This window comes from Columba livia, chromosome 19 (assembly GCF_036013475.1).
Source record: "Columba livia isolate bColLiv1 breed racing homer chromosome 19, bColLiv1.pat.W.v2, whole genome shotgun sequence".
In the NCBI taxonomy this organism is placed as follows: domain Eukaryota; kingdom Metazoa; phylum Chordata; class Aves; order Columbiformes; family Columbidae; genus Columba; species Columba livia.
The window spans coordinates 2,301,195-2,326,733 of NC_088620.1; the positions used below are offsets into that span (position 1 = coordinate 2,301,195).

At 54.9% G+C, this 25,539-nt stretch overlaps 1 protein-coding gene across 11 annotated transcripts in view; it reads left to right on the forward strand.

The window, feature by feature from the left end:
- The window catches only part of KCNT1 (potassium sodium-activated channel subfamily T member 1), a 69,826-nt gene that overhangs the window by 43,485 nt on the left and 802 nt on the right, over positions 1-25,539 (forward strand). For 6 of the 11 annotated variants that reach the window (XM_065035550.1, XM_065035557.1, XM_065035554.1 and 3 more), the window contains 28 exons: positions 5,613-5,692; positions 6,778-6,877; positions 7,974-8,030; positions 8,358-8,406; positions 8,902-8,961; positions 9,761-9,835; positions 10,194-10,277; positions 10,734-10,828; positions 11,552-11,732; positions 11,828-11,992; positions 12,830-12,966; positions 13,176-13,239; positions 13,572-13,680; positions 13,766-13,874; positions 14,202-14,351; positions 14,506-14,744; positions 15,917-16,133; positions 17,056-17,161; positions 17,244-17,416; positions 17,590-17,661; positions 18,116-18,250; positions 18,503-18,614; positions 19,137-19,238; positions 19,344-19,427; positions 19,787-19,915; positions 20,256-20,276; positions 21,067-21,370; positions 23,172-23,234. In XM_065035550.1, the coding sequence (XP_064891622.1) occupies positions 5,613-5,692; positions 6,778-6,877; positions 7,974-8,030; positions 8,358-8,406; positions 8,902-8,961; positions 9,761-9,835; positions 10,194-10,277; positions 10,734-10,828; positions 11,552-11,732; positions 11,828-11,992; positions 12,830-12,966; positions 13,176-13,239; positions 13,572-13,680; positions 13,766-13,874; positions 14,202-14,351; positions 14,506-14,744; positions 15,917-16,133; positions 17,056-17,161; positions 17,244-17,416; positions 17,590-17,661; positions 18,116-18,250; positions 18,503-18,614; positions 19,137-19,238; positions 19,344-19,427; positions 19,787-19,915; positions 20,256-20,276; positions 21,067-21,370; positions 23,172-23,234 (3,272 nt within the window). Of the gene's footprint in view, positions 1-1,754; positions 1,802-5,612; positions 5,693-6,777; positions 6,878-7,973; positions 8,031-8,357; positions 8,407-8,901; positions 8,962-9,760; positions 9,836-10,193; positions 10,278-10,733; positions 10,829-11,551; positions 11,733-11,827; positions 11,993-12,829; positions 12,967-13,175; positions 13,240-13,571; positions 13,681-13,765; positions 13,875-14,201; positions 14,352-14,505; positions 14,745-15,916; positions 16,134-17,055; positions 17,162-17,243; positions 17,417-17,589; positions 17,662-18,115; positions 18,251-18,502; positions 18,615-19,136; positions 19,239-19,343; positions 19,428-19,786; positions 19,916-20,255; positions 20,277-21,066; positions 21,371-23,171; positions 23,235-25,539 lie in introns of those variants that run through there. The other 5 variants (XM_065035553.1, XM_065035558.1, XM_065035560.1 and 2 more) reach the window with 4 other exon arrangements.

Genomic DNA, 25,539 nt, shown 5'->3' on the forward strand with positions numbered 1-25,539 from the left:
TCGGCTACAAATTGGTGATTACCCATTAGTGATGAGCTCCATGCGCAGACTCTAATTAAACAATCCAGATTCATCAGCAGAAGCAATTATAGGAGCAGACTCGTGAGTGTCAATCTCCAATATCGCGAAACAAATAATTGAAAGAAAGCACACCGCGTTATTCTGGTGCTGGTTCTCTTTCTGGGTTTTGTTTTCAGGACCTGCTGCCCCTTGCTCCGTGGTACTGGGGGCACTTGCATGGAGAGCTCTGCAACCCCTGGCTGCATCCCCGCTGCCCACAGTGCTTGCCTTGGAGCCTGAGAACGGGCTCCACAACTGCTGAATACAGTCGGAGAAGGACTGTAGCTGCCTTCAGGGAATGAGGAATTGATAAAAACCCCATTTCCATTGCAGTGTCCTCCCTAATAAAAACCAACCAAACAAACCCAAACCCAACAGGACTGGCTCTGACGCCAACATCAATCTTGGGCAGTTTTTCCAGAAGTGGTTGCTTGGAGCTCACTTTTCATCCCCCCAAAATAAAATTGGAGTGTTACTGCTGGAGCCAGGATGATGTTACCTGCATCCAGCTGTGTTTAATATGCTGCAGAGAGGTTGGCAATATTGCTCCTTTTCCTTGGGCTAAAATCACACTCCATAACAAAACAGGAGATGGGTTTTTTTTTTTCCCTTTTATTACAAAAGTAAATGCCTGAAATCTTGAGGGAAGTCTTTGAGCTGGTCCTGGCGCAGCGTGTGCCACAGCATCCTGGTGCCCAGCACAGCGTGTCTGTTGGCGTGGGACTCAATTTTGCTCGTGGTTGTTTGCGATGTGTCTCGGTGGGTGCTCTGCCCGGAGCCCCAGCAGCCCAGCAAACTGGGGTGCGGGGCCCTGCACGGCCGCCCGGTGCACGGGGGGATGCAGGGGACAGCAGGGATGAGGGGACAGCAGGACGTGTCCCCCCCAGGCTGTGAATCCCTGTGTGGTTTTGAAGCTGTTTTCTTTGCACGCTCGCCAGCGCTGAGCTGGTACAGCCTGGGTGAAACCCGCAACCCTCCTCCTTTGAGTAATTGTTCAATTACCGCTTATTGAGCGTGGGGGCAGCCTGTTCCCTGTTTCTTGCTTTGGCAGACGCCCAGCTTTCCTCTACACACACAGCCATGCAGCTATTCCCCCTTTCCGTCTCCAAACCCGGTGCTGGGAGCAGCTCTGCCAGCCAGGAGCTCTGGTGGGAAGGGCTGTAGCTGCTCCCTGTCTCCTGCTCACCTGGGATAGATGGCGGGGGACAAATGGATGTATCACACCGGTGGGGTCAGGACACAAAGCTCATTTGGTGTCATCCGCCTCGACGTAGCTTCTGTACCTGTTACCATGAAAAGAATGGTGGAAAAAGGGAAAGAGCATCCCCAAAGGCAATCGGAGGGCTGGCAGCAGCTGGAGCTGTGCCTGGGCAGTTGGTGCAGTTGCCATCAACCGGTATCAGAGCCTGGAGCTGGCTGTTCAGTGGTTTATTTGGGGAGGGCTTTGGCCTCTGCTAAGCATTGAAGATACACTTCTCATGGTGAGAAGTCTCTATGAGAGACGTCTCTATTATGAAATAGAGCAAAAGCATCCTGTGTGCTTAAGACCTTTGGAAAGCAGCGAGGTAGCGGGAGGCTTTGGGCAGGAAGTGGCAGCTCATTCCCTTGGCTGGCCAGTGGATTTTGGAGCTGTCTCAGTTTACAGGCCGTGCCCAGGCACTGTCACATGCTGTGGGGACCAGAGGGGACCTGCCTGCACCTGACTGCCCATGTCAGTGTCCCGGGGACGCAGAGCTTTGGGGTACGTCTCTGTCCCCCCATCCCTGCCTGCACTGCCCCTGTGGGTTTGCCCTGGCATGGGGCTGTGGCTGTGCATGGGTTGTTATTTTTCATGTTTTTTGTCTGTAAGGGAGCGTGTTTATCCCCAGCCCTCTGGGGGGGATACAAGCATGGAGCATGTTCCTCGGAGTCTATTTTAATGCTTGTGAACCAAGCTGTGCTCATCCTGGTTTTGCATCCTGCACTTTTCCGAACGAACTATTGTGTCTTTTTCGGGAGTTCATCGTCTTAGAACAAACTGCCTCTAATCTTAGATTAATAAAGAACAATAAATAACCGAGCAAAGAAAAGGAAATTGCTCAGGCAGTATGAAGTGCATAATAGCGGTAATTACACTTGCAAGCAGAGGGCTTGTAACTAAACTTGTTCTGTGATGATTATCTCTGCGGCCCCGGGGAGGTTCAGCTGGGGGGAGCGGCGTGCTGCCTGCTCCCTGCCTGCACCCTCTGTGCTGCCTGCACCCTCTGTGCTGCCTGCACCCTCTGTGCTGCCTGCACCCTCTGTGCTGCCTGCACCCTCTGTGCTGCCTGCTCTCTCTGTGCTGCCTGCACTGGGCTGGCACCACACTGCCTGGCCAGAGGGATGCAGGACCACGGCAGGAGGGATGCAGGACCATGACAAGAGGGATGCTTGGATGGCAGGAGGGATGCTCGGATGGCAGGAGGGATGAAGGACCATGGCAGGAGGGATGCTCGGATGGCCGGAGGGATGAAGGACCACGGCAGGAGGGATGCTTGGATGGCAGAAGGGATGCTCGGATGGCAGGAGGGATGCAAGACCATGGCAAGAGGGATGCAGGACTGTTGCAGGAGGGATGCAGGACCATTGCAGGAGGGAGGGGGTGGTTTGAATGGAGCAGCTTGGCTGTGCTGCTGTGAAGAGCCTGTCAGGGTGTGTTTTGGGGCGGTTAATACAGTCAGAGTTTAGCTTCATTTTTATTTGAAGTTAACTTCTTGACAACAAAATTAAAGAGTATGTTTTAGATGATATCATCTCCTTCTCTCAGTTGGAAATGGAGTAGGAGCTTTGATATTTTCTGATGGTTGCTGCTGCCTGGTAAAAGCCATCACCGTGGGTCGGTGCTGGGGTGCTCTGGTGTCTGCAGAGCGGGCTGTGTCCTGGTCCCTGTCACACCGAGCCCTTGCTCTGCTCTCCCTCCTCCTCTGGACAGAAGTGGAATGGTCACCCACAGAAGCATGTTCTTTCTCCATGTTTTTATTTCTTCATCTCTTTGCAGTGACAAACACCCCCTTTCCCCCACCCCCAGGATCCGCTTCAGTTTGTTCCCAAGTGTTTCTTCTATCTGTGTCTGTTATGACGGATGAACACAGGGGCTACTTTGTCATAAAAAGTTAGATATCTTCTAATCATTCAATTCTTTTTTCTGTCAGCATTTATATTCATAGTCTTGAGGTGGGCTGCAATGCTATAGATCAGCGAACCATCTGTCTGACGACAGAGATTTATCTCACTGTTTGTTTCTTTGGTATGGAGGCGAATGTCTGGGAGAGGAATCATGCTCCCTGAAGTCTCCCTCTCCTCGATGCATTTAATCCTCAGGGACTCTGATGAATGGGGTGTCCGGCGCTCACGACAGAGCTGATGGCCAGCTCCCAGCATTTCCTGGGCATTTTTAATGAGACAGAGCAATTAGCTTGTGTGTGCAATGTCGTGAGCAGTTGTGACTGGCTGATTTATGCCCTGACACAGATAAATTATTTGCTAAGTCTGGCTTTGGAAACAATTAATTTTAACATGTGAAAGCTGTGCTTACGAAGCTCTGCGTTTATGGCCGCTCGCTCCTCATCCAGCGCTCGTTAATTCTCCCGCTCGCTCCCTGTGGGGTCGTGCTCCCCGTGCTTGCTCCTGGTCCCCATGGCAGGGTCCCTGGTCACCCACCCCCTCTGTGGTCTTTTCTCTTGGTGGTGAGTGTGGCTGGTAAACATGCACTGGGTGCAGCGCACAGCCCTCCCAGCCTGGCTGCTCCCCACAGCATCCCCAGGGAAATGTGGGCTCAGCTCCTGTCCCTGCCGCCAGCTGGGGACATTTGGGGTGAGCTTCTGTTCTTGGTGAAACGCCATTGCTGCTGCTGCTGGTGCATTTGTGTTTTGGAGTTTTCCTCACTTGATGCAATGAATTGTCCTGGTGAGGAGCAATGCGCTCACGTCGCTGCTGGGTTTGCTGGGCGCTGCTGGTTGTACCAACATCCTTCCCCTCGGTACTGTGACTAGCACAAATGCTAAATGTCTTAACAGGACTGGTGACTGCCATGGGTACGAGGACAAGGGACTCCACAGCACTGGGGGTCTCATAAAACCCTTTCCCAGTTTGCTGCCTGGTCGTCCCAGCATTAACGCTCAGTAAATATTTGTTTATCCCTCTGTTGTCAGAGTGAGTAGCAGCTGCTTTGCAATAAATCACGGTTTGGGGTGTGTGCCAGGTGGCACGCTGGGCTGGAGCCAGCGTCACGTGTGCACAGGGGTTGCACAGGCTAGATAGAATGGGGTAGTTGGTTTAATGACTCTCACTGTGAATTTGCTCACCTTGTTCTGTGCCTTGGCTTGGTAATATGTCTGATTAATGAGGTCATGATGACCTCTTCCAAGCAGTTAAAAAGACAGTAATAATAGTAGCACTTACTTAAGAGATGTGTTGAATACAGTAAAATAGAAGAAGTAGCTAATTCATTGCATTTAACTCCATTAACAGCTGTAATGGTGATGAACGGACTTTGTCTTGATCAGTCAGACCAGAAAACAATCCTTTTTAGCCTGCGCTTAGCGGGCAGGAGTGTGATTTATAACCCTGCCTGGTGTGAGTTTGCAAAGGGCTGCATACGTTTGTAAAGCAACAGGAGAGGCAGTGGCAGAGGAGCTGAGCAGGGACCGGTTTTGCCCGCGCACCCCTAATCCGGGTGTGCTCCATCCTGGACCCCATGGACACCGCGGGGAGGAACCTCCAGCCCAGGTGATGCTGAGGGGATGGGCAGGAGGCTGCGATGGGGCGGTGGTGGAGCCTGGAGCAGCTGAGGATGAAGAAGAGCCCGTGGTGGTCACGGTGGTGGACGGGCCGTTTTCCGTTCCACCTGCTGGTTTATGCGAAATGCCCCGGCAGGCGGCTCCTTATCCTCGTGCCACGAGTCACCAGCGGCTCCAAATGCCAAGTGACATTCGGAGTTGGTTGGCAGCTTCTGGGTTTTTCTGGAATGGCCAAATGTGGTATCTTAGCAACAAAGGGAGTTTTTTTTTCTCCTGTTAGATCAGATTTGTTTTTGAACAGCTTCGATGCTGAACGTTGCTCCCACCTGGGCAGAGCCAGGGCACGGGCACACCGGGGACATTGCCCTTGCTGGCTCCAGCTCTGCTGCAGCCACTGTGGGTCGGAGCAGATAAAACATCACCAGGGGCGACTGCTCCAAGGCCACCGCTGTTCTGAGAGGCTTTGAACATGGTGATGTGTGTGGGAAAGGAGAAGTTTGCAAGTCTGATGTCAGCTGGTTGCATGTGAATTAAAGCAAAATGCTTAACCCAAAGCAGACCTGGCTCAGTGGGTCATATCTGTTGCCTTGGTAGTTGTTGGTGAACCATGTCTTGGTGCTCGTGGCTGGTGGTAGCGGGATTTGGGACAGTGGAAGCAGCTGGGAGCCCAGGGCTGAGCCCGGGGTCGGCTGTGGGTTGCTCTGGGGGGTCACCCAGTGGGGACGGGGCTCCTGGGGGGCTCCAGGTCTGGCCTCCCACCCCACTGATGGGCTCCTCTGGGTGCTTCCCCCACAGGGTGCAGGTCGAGTTCTACGTGAATGAAAACACCTTCAAGGAGCGGCTGAAGCTCTTCTTCATCAAAAACCAGCGATCAAGTGAGTGCTCGGAGGGCGAGGAGGACACCAAACCTGCTGAGCTGAGAGCCAGCTCCGTCCTCACGGGACGAGAAGCCATTGCCATCTGCTGGTGGCTGTCCCCTGCGTGTCCCCAGTGCTGCTGCTGCCTGCTGGCATTTCTGTTGAGTCTTGGGCCATCTTGGTTTGGGAGGATGTGGTTGCGTGGGGAGGAGGGGATGCTGCCCACACCACTGCTCGCTTGGGACAAACACAGCATGAGACCCCCCTGGGACAAATTGGCCCGGAGCAGGGTGGCCATCAGGAGCTGCCTGGAGCGGGTTAGGGAGCAAATGTCCCCAAATGGAGCCAGTAATGATCCCTGTGCCCGCAAGGAGGTCAGCGGCTCTGGGGACATCCAGGGCAGCTGTGAACTACCTGCTATAGCCATCCGGATTAGCCTCCACTTGACTAATGGTGTTTATATTTTCTTTCTCTGAGATGTCCTTAGCTGTCTGGAGGGAGCCTGCTCACTAATTTATAAATTCACATTTTCCTTTCCTCCTTGCATCCTGCCGTCTTATTAAAAAGCTGGAGCGCAGCACAACAGGGTTCCCACGGGGAAGTTTTTAATGAAAATATGATGAATTTCTCACTTGTAATTTGAGTAATAACCCTATGAACTGGCTGGGAAGGGAAAGCGGATAAAACAGCAGCTTTTGCTCGCCATCCCTCCTCCTGCAAGCTGTTTGCGGCACAGTGAGCAGGGCCCTGGCCTGGGTGACGCTTTTGAGCGGATGCTGCTAATGAGGGGGATACAGCCCAGCAGCTCCCTCCTTTGTCTCTCACATCTATTGGGGCCAGCAAGGAGCTGACTCATCGTTATTTATTTCTGTATTAGCCTATATCTGACACTGGGTAGGACATGCAGAGCCCCAGGCAAAGCATGAGCAGCGTTTGTGTCCTGCCCTGGGGCTCCCGCAGCTTCCCTGAGGCTCAACGGGGTCCTGCGGTGCACGGGGCCCTAGAAGCTTGTGGGGAACCAAAGAGGTGGTGCTGGGGGTGCAGGGGTACTGGGGTTCAGGGGATGCAGGGAGTGCCCCATGCTGTGATCCCCTCTGCCACAGGCCTGAGGATCCGTCTCTTCAACTTCTCGCTGAAGCTGCTCACCTGCCTCCTGTACATCGTCCGCGTGCTGCTGGACAGCCCCGAGGAGGGCATCGGCTGGTGAGTGCCGCGCTCCCCGCTCCGCCCCGGCCGAGGGGCAGCTCTTGGAATCGGTCATTTAATCACAGAATCATAGAGTCACAGAATTTAGCCAAACTCACCAGTCCTGCTGGGCTTTGCTCCCTGCTCAACCCCTGGACAGGCGTGTGAGCATCCGCTGGCCCTGCACGGGGGAAAGGTGGTGGAAAAATTCAGCATCGCATTCATATCCAAACGCTGCCCCGCTCTCATGGCCAGGGCTGCAGCGTGGCCTTCGGACACGGGCAGCAGCTCATGGTTACAGGCATCACCATGCAAGTATTTTCTGAATGCTGACGCCCTTGAAGCCACTTATGCTAAACACCGTTTAACCGTTTGGGAAGGAAATATGTTTTGCCATTTAGCTCCCCGAGGTGACAGATAATTACATACATCAGCTTTGCTCTGGGCTTCAGTATAAGCCTATTTTTAATGTGTCCTTGCTTTGTTTAGCTCATACACGGTGTGTTTTTTTTTCAGGAGCTAAGAGAATTAGTAATTTGATTTTCTCTTTGTAAAGCTTGCAGACTACCAAGTACATCTGCATTGTCCAAAAGTGGTTTAAAATCTGTTAGAATTAAGTGTGACACGGATGCAGATCCTGGGAACAGTCTATGTTCCCAACAGTGTGGGGCAAAGTCACGACTGGCCAGCAGGCATGCATCCCTTTGAGCGGGACGGGGAGAGATTGGTGCTGCTTGGACAGCCGTGTCCTGGAAGCCAAAGCTCAGCAGCTTTTGCTCATTGTAGCTGGGTAATTCCCAGCTGCAGCCCCGTGCACAGGGAGCCCCGTCCCTGGTGGGTACCAGCGTTTCGCAGCATCTCTGGAGTACCTGACAGGTCTTATTCTCCAGCAACACGATGTTCAATACTGCATGGGTGAGACAGGCTCCTGGGGAAAGCCCTGGCTACAGGGACCTGTGTGTGTTTGGACCCAGGGAGTGTTGTCCAGGGGTGTCCCCCAGCATCAGGACAGAGCGGCGAGGGCACCCTGTGACCTGGGAGTCCACACAAGCACCACTTTTCCTTCCTCCCCTTGCTGACTGCTTTTCCCTGCTTTATCTTTCTCTTTTCCCAGCTGGGAATGCGAAAAGCAGAATTACACAGTGTTCAACCAGTCCACAAAGATAAACTGGTGAGTTGAGAGTTGCTCCTGTGTCGGGGTCTGGCTCTGTGGGGACGCAGTGATGGACGTGGCTGGTGGTGGCAGCTCCCTGTGGCCACTTCTTGGTCATGGGGCTGCTGGAGGGACCCTCCCAGGATCAAATCAATTGACAGGTGATCCTTGGGAGTGGCTCATCCTCAGTGCAGAGGCTGTTTGAACAAACTGTCTGGTGGGGAACACCGGTACCAGTCCTGTGCTGGATCCCACATCAGTGATGGCCTCAGATTTGCATTTGGTGGGGGTAAAGGCATTGCTAGTTAGGCTACAGTTGGAATCTGTTTTGAATTTTCCTTGCAGGTCACACATCTTCTGGGTGGACAGAAAAACGCCGCTGTGGGCCGTGCAGGTGAGTGCCCAGCCTTCAGGCACGGTGGTGCAGGAGCTGGGCTTTGAGCTCTGCCACCAGTGTGTCCCCAACAGCTGGGGTGACAGGTTCCCTTGGGTGAGCAGAAAATGAGCTGGGGCTTCTGCTGGGAGCAGCCACACGCCCTGGGTGAGGATCCTGGTGCTGATAGGAGAGGACAAGCTGTAGGAAGATGAAATGCTGAGGCTCAGCTCCTCCCCGGCGGGATGCAGTGGTACTGGGAACGGCCTGGTCTCAAGCCACAAAGCTCTTGGGAATCACTTGCAGGAGGGTTTAGTGCCTGTTGGCTTCTGCCCGGGGCTGCCAGCACAGCTGGTGCGCGGCAGATGCTCACATTTTGGACCCAAATGGGTGCAGGGAGAGCGAACAGGCAGGCTGTCATCTGAGATACCTCCTGGCACAGGGCACGGAGGGCTCTGATCAACAGGAGATGCATTGAGCCCTTGGCAGCTGCTGTCTGTTTGTCTGTCCCTGCAGGTCAGCATCGCTCTGATCAGCTTTCTGGAGACCATGCTGCTCATCTATCTCAGCTACAAGGTGAGCGCCCGGGGGTGGACAGTGATGTGCAGGCTCGGTCTGACCCCCCCGCATGAATTAATTTCTGTGTCTTTGAGCTGTCTGAAGCATCCTGAGAGGACGTTTGTCTCAGCTGTGGCTGTTTTCCTTTCTTATTCCCCCTCGGGCTGCTGGATAAGTGTTTGGCAGAGCTGGGGCATCTTCTTTTTCTGCCTGCCTTTAGATTCAGACCTGTTTTACAAAAGCTCCCGGCTTTTTTGGGGGCCAGATTGATGCACACCGAGTTCCTAAGGTTGAGCTTGGCAACCTGACCCCTGTGTGTGCCGAGATCTGCTGCCTCCGGAGGTGGCGGGCGCTGCTCCAAGCGGGGTTGGGGCAGGCACAGGCTGGCTTCTTTGGACCAAAGCCGCTTAAAATGGCCAAGAAAAGTGACCTTGACAAATGGCATCTTCTCAAGACCCCTGGGACAGTTGGCAGAAGATACTCAGACTCTGTGTCACCCGCCTGGTTTCAGTGCCAGCGATCTGTATCGACCACTCTCATTCTCTGTCCTCACATGAAGCGTTGTTGTCCCCTGGGTTTGGGCAGCAGCAGTGATGGACAGAGGAACGTTGTGGCTGCAGGAAGGACAGAATAGTTAGGGAAGGTGTTACAGCATTTCTGCCACCAACACCGCATCTCCCGCAGGCAAACCAGAGCATCTTTCTGGCTGCTCTGGCGTGATTCCCCCATCCAGCAGGGTCTGTGGCAGAGTGGGAGCTTTTTAATTATTATTTGGCAGCTTTTTAAGCTTATTTAATTATTGTTTTTAATTCCTCAGGGGAACATCTGGGAACAGATTTTTCGCATTTCGTTCATCCTTGAGATGATCAACACAGTGCCATTTATTATCACGGTGAGTGTTTCCCACTGGCATTTTCTAGCGGCTTTAAGTTGAGTAAGTACTGTAGTTTTGGTGGTGAAATAAAGAAAAATAGATATCTGGCCAAGTAATATTTAAAGCTGGCAGAAAATACTTGCTTCAATATTTTTCAATATAACGACTTTCTCTGGAGTGTTGTCCCAAAATCCATCCTCCCATTTCAGCTGCTCTGCTGCAGCTGGGGAATCGGGGCAGCGTTTGGTGGCAGCGTCTGCAGAGGCCGGTGCTTAGTCTGGAGATGGGCCCTTCTTGACAAGGCTCACATTGGCTGTTTGCAGCTTTTTCTGATACAGAACATGACTTTTTCTATGAGTAACTCTTGCTTTTGTAGATATTCTGGCCTCCTTTGCGGAATTTGTTCATCCCTGTGTTTCTCAACTGCTGGCTCGCCAAGTACGCGCTGGAGAACATGATTGTGAGTGACCGGACACGTCCCAGCCCGCTCACCCCGGGTCCCTGTGCCCTGGGGATGCCGGGTTGGCCCTTGCCTGCCACCAGCTCCAGGCAGGGTTTTGGTGCTGGGCTGGGTGGGAGGTGAGGCTCTGCCAGCTGGGGATGCTGGGGCCTGAGAATGAGCCCTTCGGTGCTGTGTTGACTGCATATGGAAAGGGACAGACTCCAGCTGTCCCCAGGATGCAGGATTTCAGCAGGACAAGGTATTCCAGCCATTCCCACGTGCCCACTCGGGCTCTTTCCCAGCAGCAGAGCCCAGGCCTGCTCACAGCAATGCACGGCCCTTTTCCAGGGCCAAATTCCGGCCTGACCTCCATCTGAGAGGGCATTGCTGGAGCCAGCAGGGCAGCAGCTGGTTCGTGGAGGGGACGTTACCCTCAGCCTCCCCGAGCTGCTGAGTCCCCTCCTCTCTTTCCAGAACGACCTGCACCGAGCCATACAGAGGACCCAGTCTGCGATGTTCAACCAGGTGCTCATTCTGATCTGCACCCTCCTGTGTCTCCTTTTCACGGGGTGAGCGTTGCTCTTCGTTTCACTAAACCACCTTCTTCACCCAGGTAGCTGAGCTCATTTGAGTAATAAGCTGCTGGGTCTCCTGCTAATTGACTGAGCCTTTATTCTGCATATTGCCAACAACAAGGGCATTGCTTTATGAAGGACTCAGTTCTCACCGCTGGGTACTTAGCTTCAAATTAGGCTTCCTGAATTTTCCTCTGGCTCCCTTGGTCTGGGCTTGAAGAATATGATACCAGCTAAGTTGCTGAATGGAGAGGAAATGAAACTTTTAGGCCCATGAGTCTTTGGCAATAAAGACAATCCTTTAATGTGAGTGACTAATGCAATTTGGGAGCTCATCAGTGCTCCCAAATTTCTTGGCGGATGCATCAGGGCTACAATTCGGGTCCAGAACAACTCAGGTGACACTTGTGTTTAGCAAGATGACTTTGAAACAAGCTGTCCATGGCACGGTCTTATCGTGACCCAGGACCTAGACTTCCCCAAGCTGCTTTGGTGAGCAACCACATCAAACTGACACCTTCCTCTGTAAGCATCCTTAACTGAATCACTTCTGTTGGTGACACAAACCCACTGCTGATGCTGACAGTGTGTTACAGACAAATGGGTGTGGGTGTAAGTCACCTTCTGGGCTTGACACTGAGTGCAGCAGGAGCTGTGGGCACTGCCTGTCCCCTGGACGGGGAAGTGTTTGCTGTGACATGTGCTTTCTCCCCTCAGGACCTGTGGCATCCAGCATTTAGAAAGAGCAGGTGAGAAGCTTTCCCTCTTCAAGTCCTTCTATTTCTGCATCGTCACCTTTTCCACTGTGGGCTACGGAGATGTGACACCAAAGATCTGGCCTTCCCAGCTCCTCGTCGTGATAATGATTTGTGTCGCCCTGGTCGTGCTGCCGCTCCAGGTGAGACCCACGTGGCCGAGGATGGAGAGGGATGCAGAGCCTGCAGCCAGGCAGCCCCACCGAGGGGGACGTCAGCTCTCTGCCTTCGTTTGCAGTTCGAGGAGCTCGTCTACCTGTGGATGGAGCGGCAGAAGTCAGGAGGGAATTACAGCCGTCACCGTGCCCAGACGGAGAAACACGTTGTCCTTTGTGTCAGCTCCCTCAAGATCGATCTGCTCATGGACTTCCTCAACGAGTTTTACGCCCACCCGCGCCTGCAGGTGAGGACGAGGCGTGTTCTCGTGAGCTTGGTCAACACTTGTCCTTCCCGGGCACAGCCGGGTCGCTGCTGGTGGTGAGTGTCCTGCCCAGATACGGTGACTGTAGCAAAGAATAAGGTAAAACCGTCCAGCCCAGCGCTGGAAATCACCTGCTCCAGTGGCCAAGGAGAGGTGACAAGTGGTACCCTGATGTCACCTCACTTTGCCATCTCAATGGTGGGACTCTCTGTGCCTGACCCAACCACAAGCCTGTTGCAGCCCTGGGTAAGTGCATGGAGAGGGACCAGAGGGACTTTTCTAGATTTGAGGGTGTCTTTACTGACTGAAGACTCTCAGACAGAAACGGAACAAGTGATTGCTGAACCTCGGTGGGATTTACCCAGCTCTAACTGGAGTGTCTCCACATAATAAGCGATCTTCTCACAAATGTCTGTGCTGTTCCATCTCCCTGAGACGAGGGCATCACAGATGTGTTTCATTCCAGCACTCACATACGCTTCATTACTGTCACCCAGCCTTGACTCCATACATTTATGCTTTAAATCCTGTAAGAGGCTCCACTTTGCTGTGAGTGAGCAGCTCTTTCCTCGTTCTATGGTCAAATCTACATGCACTGGTTTTATTGTGCAGAACAGGGTGGAGAAGATGCTGGTGTGTTTTCCAACACCCTTGGAAGACCCTGTATCAGGGGCACGGAGTGTTGCACGCCAGGAGCAAATATCAAAAGCCCCAAAAAGCCCCATTTGATCAGGCAGCAAAACCCTGTATCTCAGCATGCTGTGACCAGCATGAGCGGGACCACCAGCCCCCCGACCCATGCCAGCCCCTCTCTTGCAGGATTACTACGTGGTGATACTTTGCCCAACAGAGATGGACATCCAGGTGCGGCGTGTCCTGCAGATCCCTCTGTGGTCGCAGCGAGTGATTTACCTCCAGGGCTCGGCGCTGAAGGACCAGGATCTCATGAGAGCCAAGTGAGCAGAGGGACATGCTGCACATCCCCGGCGAGGCTGGTCCTGCTGCACCGCACAGGAGGGTCCCCAGTAATGTCAGCCCAGACGCATGGGGATGGGCGACCCTTCGCGGGGGTCTCAGAGGGGGCTGGCAGCATCCTGGTACAGGTAGATGCTCAGCAGGTTTGCTGGCCCATGGAATTAATGGGGTCACCACTCTCTGTTTGCAGGATGGACAATGGAGAAGCTTGCTTCATTCTCAGCAGCCGAAACGAGGTGGACCGCACCGCAGCGGTAAGCCAGGCCTGGGGAATGGCATGGGTGGAAATTAGTCCGTGTCAGGCTGGAAGGGACCAGGGTGATCACTGCGCATCACCTCTGCATGGCATGGGAGGGCACCGGGAGGCATTTGGGTGGGGTTTGAGTGCTGAGCTCTGTCCCTGGACACCCACATAGGGGTTTTAGGGAGCGGGGGAGCCCGTTATCTCTCGTTAGTAGTGGGTGTTGGAGGACTCCTTGCCGTACGTCTCCACAGTGGCCGGGCACTTTGCAGTTCATCCCGAGCATCAAAGCATTGGGGAGAATAAAGCATCAGACATGCAGCTCTTGCTCTTCTCCTTGGCCAGGACCACCAGACCATCCTGAGAGCCTGGGCTGTGAAAGATTTTGCTCCCAATTGTCCTCTCTACGTTCAGATTTTAAAGCCTGAGAACAAGTTTCACGTCAAGTTTGCCGGTGAGTCAGAGGGGCTGTGCGGCATTTCCCAATGAGGAGCCCATCTGTCCCTGTCCCCACCGTGATGGTCCCCTCTGCCCTTCAGATCACGTCGTCTGCGAAGAGGAGTGCAAATACGCCATGCTCGCCCTGAACTGCGTCTGCCCCGCCACCTCCACCCTCATCACGCTGCTGGTGCACACCTCCCGTGGCCAGTGAGTGCTGCCCAGCCCTGTCCTTGTCCCTGTCCCTGCCTGTCGCTGTCCCAGCCTAAGTGTGGAGGGATGGCAGAACTGGGGGCTCTGGGTCCAGGGGGCTCAGGTGGGTCTGGGGGAGCACATCAGGACCTGGGACCCACAGCTGGGTCAGGAGCAAAAGCCAATGTTGTAGATGAACACACCAGTGCAGATGGACCGGCCAACACCACCTTCCCAGAAACTAGGAGTAAAAATATCTTATTTTTAGTGGCATTATCCCAACAGTTGGGGGGGTCCATCTTGGCGCTGGGGGTCCATCCCAACATGGTGTTGCTGTTGTTGCAGGGAGGGCCAGGAGTCGCCGGAGCAGTGGCAGCGGATGTACGGGCGCTGCTCAGGCAACGAGGTCTATCACATCCGCATGGGCGACAGCAAGTTCTTCATGGAGTACGAGGGGAAGAGCTTCACCTACGCCGCCTTCCATGCGCACAAGAAGTGAGGACAGGGACTGATGGGCAGGGGTGGGCAGGACACATCTGCCAGTGCATGTCCCTGGGGCTGGAGGATGCTGCCAGGTCCTTTGTGCTGGGACAAAGCCCCAAAGGGCTGTTCTTCAGCTGTGAGTGCCCACGTCGTGCTCCCCACGCAGGTACGGCGTCTGTCTGATTGGCATCCGGAGGGAGGAGAACAAGAGCATCCTGCTGAACCCCGGCCCGCGGCACATCATGGCAGCATCCGACACCTGCTTCTACATCAACATCACCAAGGAGGAGAACTCTGCTTTCATCTTCAAGCAGGAGGAGAAGCAGAAGAAGAAAGGCTTTGCAGGGAGAGGCACCTACGACGGGCCATCCCGCCTACCGGTGCACAGCATCATTGCCAGCATGGGTGAGTCGGGGGGCTCAGCAGGCAGGGGGGCCCCAGGGAGGGGGCAGGATCCTGCACACACTGCTCCATCTCCTTCCACAGGTTTGGTTTTGTTTCCTTTCCCCGGTTTGGTTTTATTTTACAAACTCCTTGCCATGTCCCCCACCTGCATTTTGCTGAAGCCACTGCAAATCCCTTTCCAAGCCCTTTCCCGGTCACCTCACCAGTAAATACACACTGCTCCTTGCACCCTGGGTGCTCTCAGCAAGCACAAATGTCATTATTAAAGCTAGTGATGTCCATTAGCTTCAACAGTATTTGCATAAATCCCTCAAGCCCTGGCTGGAAGAATAAATGCCATTGTCTGCACCCTAAATCATGTTTATGATTCACAACCCAACGAAGAGCATAGTTTGCTCTGCAGCGAGTGGTGCATTTTCGCAAATAAAAAAATACCATGAGTCATTACTTCCAGCTTCTATCTGGGGAGAGCAAATTTCGGGGACGCTGTGCCATATGAGCAAATTATATTTCAGGCAAATAATTTATGCGTTTGTACTCATGAGCAGCAATTTGCATAGATTATCCCCCAGCAAGCTCAAAGCATTTTGCTGAACAGCATTTGTCAGTGTTCTTGTAACGTGGCTCGTTCACAGAGGGACCTTTGGCAAAGAGTAACAGGAGGCAGAGAGTGCCAGTGATGCCTGGCGAGCCCAGCGCCTGGGCTTTGCTTGGCTGGAGGAGACCCTCAAGGTCATCGAGTCAACCATAACCCACCCCTGGCACTGCCCCATGTCCCTGAGAACCTCATCTCCACACACCTGTCCAATCCTCCAGGGCTGGTGACTCCAGCACTGCCCTGGGCAGCCTCTTCCAATGCCCCACAGCCCTGTGGGGAAGAAATTGTTCACAAGATCCAACCTCAACCTCCCCTGGTGCAACTTGAGGCTATTTCCTCTGGTTCTGGTGCTTGTTCCTTGGAAGCAGAGCCCGACCCCTCCCTGGTTCCAACCTCCTTTCAGGCAGTTCAGAGATCAGAAGGTCTCTCCTCAGCTCCTGTTCTCCAGCTGAACCCCCCAGGTCCCTCAGCGGCTCCCATTGCACTTGTGACATACGATGCTTTTCCATGATGCTTTGCAGCTCCCTTCACCTCCTTATAGCGTGTTTGCCGTGCTTCCCCCCGCCGTGTCCAGGTACAGTGGCCATGGACCTGCAGAACACAGAGTGCCGCCCGGCCAACAGCAGCAAGCTGGCGCTGCCGGCCGAGAACGGTTCTGGCAACCGGCGGCCCAGCATCGCGCCCGTCCTCGAGCTGGCCGACACCTCGTCCCTGCTGCCCTGCGACCTGCTCAGCGACCAGTCAGAGGACGAGATGACGCAGTCGGATGAAGAGGGGTCAGCGGTTGTGGAGTGAGTTGCCCACCTTTGGTCAAGCCATCCTGAGTTTCAGGGAGATGGGGAGCACTGCACATGGCGGGTGTTCTGTGGTGCTGGAGGGATGATCCGGCTGAGCCCCTCTCGGCTTTTTCTGAGCACAGCGACATCTGTAACATGGGCAATCACTGCCTGGCCGTCAGCCTTTCCTGTGGTTTTGGAGAAATCTCCTCTGGGCATCAGCAGAGCCACACTGAGCCAGACACCGCAGGGTTGTTCCATCAGTCTGCTTGCCTCCCTTCACTCTCCAGCATGAACAGGATCCTCTTCTCCATTGCATATATATAAAAAGTGCAAAATAAATGTTTACTCCAGCTTTAAAGCTGTTAGTTTACGGCAGCCAGATAAGCACGTGCTTCACTGGTTACCTGTTTGGATGGTGTCAGTGATGTGAGGAGCTCACCCAGCATCCTCAGGCTCACGGCTTTTGATTTGTGCCCACTTGTAGCTGCTCTTTCAATGAAAATTCCTGCTGCTCGTTCCATCAAAAATACAAATGGTGATATATAAAATAATCTGTTCACCACAACAAGCTCTAAAAATGGACCATGAGGTTTTTTGCTCCTTTACCTGGCTCAGCATCATCCCCCTCTCCTGGAGTTGTCTGCCCTGTCTCCCTGCAGCTGTGCCCAATGGTCCTGGCTGCTGCTTTCCCCACCCACGCAGGGACTGCTGCATATTTACAGCCTCATGATCTTGTGCATAGCAAGAGAGATTCCTAAATATGTGTATTTTGTGAAACTTCCAGCTGCTGCGGGAGAGTTTTGCAAAGCATTTGCCAGTGATGTGCGTGAGCCCTGGGTCTGCTGCTTTTAAATGTTTTTCCCAGCGTCTGAGTGTTGTACATGTGGAAAGCTCCCCCTGTATCCTCACTGTGGGATTTTACTCTCTGCCGCAGGTATGTGAAGGGCTACCCCCCAAACTCACCCTACATCGGGAGCTCCCCGACTCTGTGCCACCTTTTACCTGAGAAAGCCCCTTTCTGCTGCCTGAGGCTGGACAAGGTAGGATGGGGATGCAGCAGGACGGCGGGTGGGCAGCCAAGAGCCGCGTTCTGTCCCTGCAACACCTTCTTCCACCGCACAGGGCTGCAAGCACAACAGCTTTGAAGATGCCAAAGCCTACGGGTTTAAGAACAAACTGATTATTGTTTCGGCGGAGACGGCTGGCAACGGGCTGTATAACTTCATTGTACCCCTCCGTGCATACTATCGGTCCCGCAAAGAGTTGAACCCCATCGTGTTGCTGCTGGACAACAAGCAAGTACTTTTCTGCAGATGTTTCCCACTGCCACAAGCCCTCCCCTGGGTTTTCGTGGGCATCTCATGCTGTGGGGGAATGGCCGTGCCACTGTTGGGTGCTGGCTCTGGCAGCTCCTGTGCGGGTTTTGTGTCTTGCTGAACCACTTTGCTCTCTGTTGTTCTTCTTCCAGGCCCGAGCACCACTTTCTGGAAGCCATCTGTTGCTTCCCCATGGTTTACTACATGGAGGGCACGATCGACAAGTAGGTGTTTCTGCGTGTGTCTGTTGTTACTTACAGTAATCCTTAAATGTGTTGCATTTCACAGAACAATTTTGGTTGGAAAAGACCCTCACAATCATCGAGTCCAACCATTAACCCACCTGTGGCACTAACCCATGTCCCTAAGAACCTCATTTATATGTCTGTTCAACCCCTCCAGGGATGGTGACTCCACTGCTGCCCTGGGCAGCCTGTTCCAATTGACCCCAGCCCAGACTTTTGGGCCATCCCATGGGAAGCCCCAGGGTTGGTACTGTAGAGCTGAGCGCACCCTTGGCTTCTTGGGTTGTCAAACCCCCCCAGTAGATGTGAGCAGGCGAAGAGCTGGTGGTTGGGAGCAGCCGGGCTTGCCGTAGCGCTGGGCGTTGCAGCATGCTGCTTCCCCGTGTCGTTTGCAAGGGCTGACTCTGCGCTCTTCTCTTTGGGAACTGCCCAGCCTGGACAGCTTGCTGCAGTGCGGCATCATCTATGCCGACAACCTGGTGGTTGTGGACAAGGAGAGCACAATGAGTGCTGAGGAGGACTACATGGCGGATGCAAAGACGATTGTCAACGTCCAGACCATGTTCAGGTGAGGGGTGACAACTGCCCCAGCTCTGTCACGGTCCCTTACCTGTGCTGGGAAGGGTGGAGGTGACTGGGGTGGTGGCTATGGGCAATGGGACACATCTGTGGTTGGGCTCACTCTAGGAAACAGCATCTAATTGGCTATTTCTGACCTCAGACAGGCACAGGGATGGGTTTGGTCTTTCTTGGGTGTAACTGCAGGGAGTGCTGTCACTTCTAAGGGAGATGCAGGACAACAGGTCTCTTTCTATTGCAGGCTCTTCCCCAGCCTCAGCATCATCACTGAGCTGACCCACCCCTCCAACATGAGGTTCATGCAGTTCAGAGCAAAGGACAGTTACTCTCTTGCCCTTTCTAAGCTAGAAAAGGTAAGAGAAGGTCTTCTCCTCCCATAGGGCATGGGAAGGCAATGCTGAGACTGACCACATTTTTGCTCCTCAAGGTTCTGTGCTTTTCTGCATGTTGTAGCTACCATAGTGTGCATCTACCTGCAATAGTTTGCAGCAGACAAAAAAAGTGGGCAGTTGAGCTTTGGACTAGCCGCCTCCTCCTCTGTATTTATGTGTTTACCCCTGAACCAGACACTGGGGCATGTGACAGGGTCACATCCAGCCCATGTCAAAAAAAGCCCAACCATGTGTCACACATTTCCATGAAGAAGAACCCTCTGTCAGCCAGTGTAAGGGTGCTGCCCTGGTTCCCTGCTGGCACACTCACCACAATCACCATGCTGGTGTCCTCCCATTTACACGAGACTTCCAGTTTCTGTGCAAACCCTGCACGGGGGCATCTGTGTGGTTTTGCTTTGCTAAGCACCCTGGAAGGCTGTGAACAAGCCCCTGCTGACAGGATTTGCCTGTGGGTGCTCACATCTCCTCTTCCTTTTGCAGAAAGAGCGAGAGAACGGCTCCAACCTGGCCTTCATGTTCCGCCTGCCCTTTGCGGCTGGGAGGGTCTTCAGCATCAGCATGTTGGACACGCTGCTCTACCAGGTGAGAGCCCCACAGAGCTGGTGATGCTCCCCGGCCCCTCTGCATCTCCCAGTGAATAACCGAGCAAACCTTTTCTCTGGCTTCCTGCCCAAATGTCTCCCCCAGTCGTTCGTGAAGGACTACATGATCACCATCACGCGGCTGCTGCTGGGTCTGGACACCACGCCGGGCTCTGGTTATCTCTGTGCGGTAGGTGCCGAGTCCCTCGGGGTTGAAACCATTGGGCCAAGTCATTGTGGATCTGGAGGGATCTATCACCCCATGCACTGGGGTGGAGGGTTCTTCTCTTCTGGGGAATTAAGGGGGAGGAAATGTAGGGCAGAATACGCCAGGTCATTGTTACCCTGCATCGTGTGTGGGGAGTCTCAGCACTACCAAAAGCCCAAGAGCTACCAATGACCAAAATCCCCCTTCTGAAGCCTGAAGTCAGAAATTGCCCCTGGTCTTTTTGGGGAGCCGAGCTCACTTTTGGGATTGACATGGATGAGCCCCAGGGTGCTCCTCGGCAGGCTCTGCAGGGCGGTTGATGTTTGTCCTGTGTTGCTCAGATGAAGATCACTGAGGACGACCTGTGGATCCGGACATACGGCCGCCTCTTCCAGAAGCTCTGCTCCTCCAGCGCGGAGATTCCCATCGGGATTTACAGGACGGAGTCACACATGTTCGCAACCTCTGAGGTAGGGGCTGCCGATGGTCCCGGCTGAGCATCCCCCTGGCAGAGATGGGGGTCCATGAGCCCCCTCAGGCCTAGAGGCAACAGGGGGTGGGGAGGGGAAGCTCTGTCTTTGCTTCCTTGGTGTCCCTGCTTCTGCGTTACATTGACAGTGTCCTGGCCTGGGATAACTACCCGTCTCTTGGGGCAGCAGCCCAGCTGCGGGCAGGTGGGGGTTTTCGGGGTGTGTTTTCTGCACTGCCGCGTGTCACCGAGTCCCCGGGGAGCGGGGGGGATGTGGCACAGCAGGGCTGGCCGATCGCTGGGCTGACACTTTATTTTTCCTTCCTTTTCCCCTGCTGCAGCCCCACGACATCAGAGCGCAGGTGAGTGCCGCTCGCATCCTGCTGCTCGGGCATCGTCCCGGCTGTCACCACTGCTCCTGGTCCCCTGTCCCCAGGCTGCCCATGGGCAAGTGGCTGGGTTGGGTTACTGAGCAGCCCCTGTGGCCACCAAGAGCCGCCACATGCTTTGTGCCAGCTGTCACCCCAGTGCCAGCATGGCACTGCCTGCCCCCACAGAAGGGCGATGTCCTGTTCTAAATACCTTCAGTTTTCAGCTTTGTAGGAGGCAGCTAGAGGGGGCCGAAAGTTGCCATTTAATTCAATGCAATCCACCTCTTGCTTAGAGATGCTTTAAACCACTTTATTAATAAATTCCTGCTTCCCTGTGGGCATTGCTATATCAGGCATGCAGCAGCACATCTGCTGTGAGATGAAAGTGGGGACACAATAGCATGGCTGTCCCTTGGGCAGCCCAGGGATAAGTGTGTTAGAGATGTCAGGTGCCCATTAGACTCCACTTAAAATCATAGAATCATTTTCATTGGAAAAGCCCCTCAAGATCATCAAGTCCAACCGTCAACCCACCCCTGGCACTACCTCATGTCCCTGAGAACCTCATCTCCATGTCCGTTCAGCCCCTCCAGGGATGGTGACTCCACCACTGCCCTGGGCAGCCTGCTTATCCCAAATCTGCTGGCCAGGTAGTTTTAGCAGTAGAGATGGGGATCAAAGCAAGGATCCCGTCCCATGGGAGAGATCCCACCCCACCAGAGACAGGACAGGCTCCTTTTGGCTCCTCCTGTGTCCCCTCCGTGACCTGCTGGGCTTCCAGTCACAGATCTCAATCAACGTGGAGGACTGCGAGGACACCAAGGACATCAAGGAGCACTGGGGCATCAAGACCAGCCACCACAGGAACTCCTGCTCCAGCGACCAGTCCGAGCACCCGCTGCTGCGGCGCAAGAGCATGCAGTGGGCCCGGCGCCTCAGCAGGAAGGGCAACAAGCACTCGGGCAAGACGGCCGAGTGGATCAGCCAGCAGCGCCTCAGCCTCTACCGCCGCTCCGAGCGGCAGGAGCTTTCCGAGCTCGTCAAGAACCGCATGAAGCACCTGGGCTTGCCCACCACCGGGTACGGTAAGTGCCGTTCGGTCGCGCTTCTCTGCGGTGGCACATCCCGCTCGTGGGCTCCTCAGGTAACCCCCAAGCTGAGCCTAACCCCAAGCTGAGCCTAACCCCTCACCAAGCCTAACCCCGCAGGCACATTCCCCAGCTTGCTTGGCTTCTGCAGACGCAGGTGTTCAGGGCTGGGGTCCCTCCACGCAGAGCCCCCTCACCTACTGCCCCCAGACAATTCAGGCGGCACCCCCCATTTCGGGGCTCTGGGCTGGGTCCAGGCAGGACTGCAGTGCAGAGTAACTCAGTAACTCTGGCCCTTCTGCCTACAGCTGGACCAAGTGCTGCCACGCAGCCTTAGGGTGTGATCCCCTTTTGCCCCCGCTTTCTGGTTAGGACACGCTGACTCCCAAGTCAGCAAAACCCATCTGCCCCCCATGCGGCAGGAGAGGTGATGCCCCATCAGCTGGCACAGACCCCTTTTGTTATAGGCTTTAATTCTTCATAAAATGCTTCCATGGAAAACATTTCGGTAGCTGTAGGGCTGAGTGGTTTGCTTCATTGTGTGTGAAAGCAGTGTCTGGCTGGGGTGAGCCCGCAGGGTCCCTCCTGCAGCCACGTTTCTCGTGAAGCTTCTCACCCACCTGTTGGTGCTGGCGTCTGTGTCCTCCTCCTCAGACAATTCCCCACCCCTTGGTTATGACAAAGTCTTGTGGCCCATAGTTGCCTTGGTTTGTTTGGTTTGGGTTTTTTTCCCTCCTTTCTTTCTTTTGAGCCATCCTGTGCTGCTGCCTGTTTGCTCCATCCTCGAAGAGCATCTGTCTGCCCCGCTGGCACTGTGCCCGAGCTGGGCCGGGGGCTGATTCTGGGGGTCAGGGTGGGGATTCCTCCTCTCCCATGGTGGCTTCTCCATCACAGCCCTTCAGGCATGTGAAAGAGGAGGAGAAAATGTCAAGAAATGCAGCACAGGAGGGGGTTTGGACCTGGAGGGTGAATGTGGTGGCTGTGGGCATCCCTGGGGAGGGAGGCAGGAGAGAGGCTTGTGATGGGACACTGGGGACACCAGGCGAGGGCTCACAGGGGTACATTCCCCTCTTTTTTTCCTATAGTACTAGCCCTAAAAATTTCTGCTGCTTTTTCTGGGGAACTTCCATCTCCCTGCAGCTCTGTTGCGGAGGCTGGAGCGCAGCTGATGACATTTGCTGCTGTAAAAAAGCTGTTTTACGCAGCTCCAGGCGTGGGGAGCTGGGAAATGAGGTGCACGCGGAGCAAGAGCTGAGGGAGACCAGGGCTCGCAGCCCCTGCCCGCGCAGGCAGAGGTCAAGGCAGGGGCGGCTTCCCTGCCCGCACAGCTGCGGCTCAGCATCCCCAGGGGCCACCCTGCACCCCAGCCCCGCCAGGACGCTCACGGCACCGTTGCCTGGGTTGGCATCAGTTTGCAGCCTTCACCTGGCTGATCCTACAGATTTTGGCTGGTGTAAACTGGGGGAGCTCCAGCCCCCAGGGTGCAGGATGAGTCTCCATCGGGGACGGGAGGGTGATGTGGGGACCGGGGCGCTGGGCACGGCGGGGGGACCAGCGGCACGGCTGTGGCCAGCTGCGCCCGGGACAGCGTGTTGTCACCATGTGTCACCATCAGTGTCTGGACACCCATGGCGTTTTGGAAGAACACGTTGCTCTGCCTTCTCCCCTTTTCCTTTTTCTTTTGCTCATTTTATTGCTGCAGTGCAGGAGCTCGTCTCTGATATTTGCTGAATCATGGCTTGCTGACCTCTCTCTCTCTCTCTGTTTATGTCTGTGCCTTTCCCTGTATGTTCTGTAGAGGATGTAGCAAATTTAACAGCCAGTGATGTGATGAATCGGGTAAACCTGGGATATTTGCAAGGTAATTCCCTTTCCCTGGGAGTCCCGCGTGACTCATGGTGTGCAGCGTACAACAAGATCATGCCAGCTAAGCCCAATCCACACCCTTGCCGGTTTTCACCTCAGATACCCGAGCCTTTCAAGCATTGATTTGTTGGGTGGCATTGGAAGACAAAAGACTGTCCTGCGACGATGGTGCAAACACAGGGCTTCATCAAGTCATGGAGATAAAAACTCAAGGGACCCTTTTCTAGCTGAGTTCTTCCAAGGGGTTAAAAAAAATCCATCTCCTTCCTATGCTTTGTAAGTTGTTTTTGGTCTGTAAAGCCAGTGGCAGTTTGAGGAGGGGATTCAGAGGGGGAGAAGCTGTTGGCGGGTGATGCCGGAGCTCCTGCACCGGCCCCATCGCCTCTCAGCTGCACGTGGGTCACCGCAGCCTGGGGACAAGGCAGCGCTTGGGAAGCCCTTGGCAATCCTTGGTTTGCATTCCTGGACATCTCTGGAGCGTTAGCAGAGCCTGTTTTGCTGTCTGGGGAGGTGCTGGGCTTGGCTGCTGCAGCTGCCCCGGGGCACCTCGTTGTTGTCTGCGGGAGCTGCAGGGTTATTGCACCGTTTACACCTTTACACAGCGGTGTAGAGTGCATGAGAAATGCCATTTTATTTTACTGCAGCAGCCTAGAGATTAGCAGTAGCCCAAACCAGCTGTATTTTAGGCTTCACTAGCCCATGCTTAAGGTGAAAGGTTGGCATTTTCCCATGGACTGTGGGAGCAGCAGCCCCCGCTGGGGCTCATGGGAGCCCCCCAGTGCATTGCTGGCTGGCCGGGGTGCTGGGCTGAGCTCAGCCCCGCTGGAATCGCCCCCTCCCACAGAAGCGCTGGGGCCAAGCAAGAGGGGCTGGGCACAGCGGGTGCACCACGGGCACCCCCGGGGTCACCATCTGATGTGGTGGCATCTCTGCATGGGGGCAGGAGCTGGAGCTCAGCACTGGCTCCCCCCCAAAAAATATTGTTGGAGGGCACTTCTGGGCTGAGCCCTGCTGCTGTGCCGCAGGGATGAGGTGGCGATAGGCTTGGTGGTTGGGCAGTGCCTGGTTCGGCTGCTGGGGAGTCAGGAAAAGGATCTTCCATGGAGCAGAGAAGCTGCCAGGGTCCTTCCCACCTCCCGTCATGGCAAACCCAGGCGGCTGTGGTGGCTTGAGCTGCTGTGGCTCATGTCACAACCAGAGAAAAGCCCCAGTTCAGAGGCCTCACCCCAGCGCTCAGGATGAAGGGCAGCTTGGTGCTGTTCTGCTCAGCACCCGTGGGCGCGGTTCTGGCAGAGGACTCGGCCTGTGTCCCACCATGTGGCAGGGCAGCCCTAGACCGGGGATCTGCTCCAGATCACGGCTGGGACAGGGGGACCCCAGGGCTGGGTGGGGGGAGCAGCAGGACAGGTTGTGGGGTGCAGCCCCCACCCCGGAGCAAACAGCTCCTGTGCACCGATGCTGCTCAGAGGGCCCTTTTGAGAGCCCAGAGATGTGTCCCAGTGATAAGCCTTGCAGCGAGCTGGTGTCCCCCCGCGCTCATCACGCTGCCCCTGCCGTCCGTCTGTCTGTCCCCTCTCCATCCTGTCCATTCGCACCCGCTCACTCTGTCAATGGTGTTATCTGTCGCAGCTTCCACCCCCTCCCCGGCTGCCCGCAGCCTCGCACCCCCATTCATTTCACCCATGATCTTGTTCTCAGCTATTTCGGAAAGCGCAGGGTGCCCCCCCGGCCTCGAGGCCGCCTGTTCACCCTGTGCAGCACCCATGGGTGCAGCTTTCAGTGACCCCAATCCCCATCGCGATGTCACCGTAGTTTAGAGCTGTCCCTGAATGGCATCGACAGCTCTGGAACTGCATGGAGGTGGTTTCCCTTGGGCTGGCGAGAGACACGGTCACTCAGCTAAATCCCGTTGCTGGATGATGCTAAATGGAGTCATTCAAGGAGGGGAGAAGCGGGAAGAGCGTTTGAGCTGCCCGGGGGGGGTTTGGCCACCCTGACCTGGTGTGTGGAGTCGTTGTGCTGTACCTAACGTGGAAGACTAACCTGTTCCCTTTTTTGCACTGAACCAAGGTAAGACACCTTCTTCTTGGTTTTGGGTTGGGAGAGGGGATTTTGAAGAGTTACATCCACGGGGGGGGAGCGGCTGGGGAGGCGCAGGGGGGAGGCAGCGATGCTCTTGGTGCTCTCCTGGCAGCAGCGCTCTTGTCCATGGCCTCCCCAGGGCAGGGACCCCTTGGCGTCCTTGGGGACAAGCTGTGACCCCTCAAAGCCCGGTGCTTGGGGCGCTGCAGCGGGGTGTC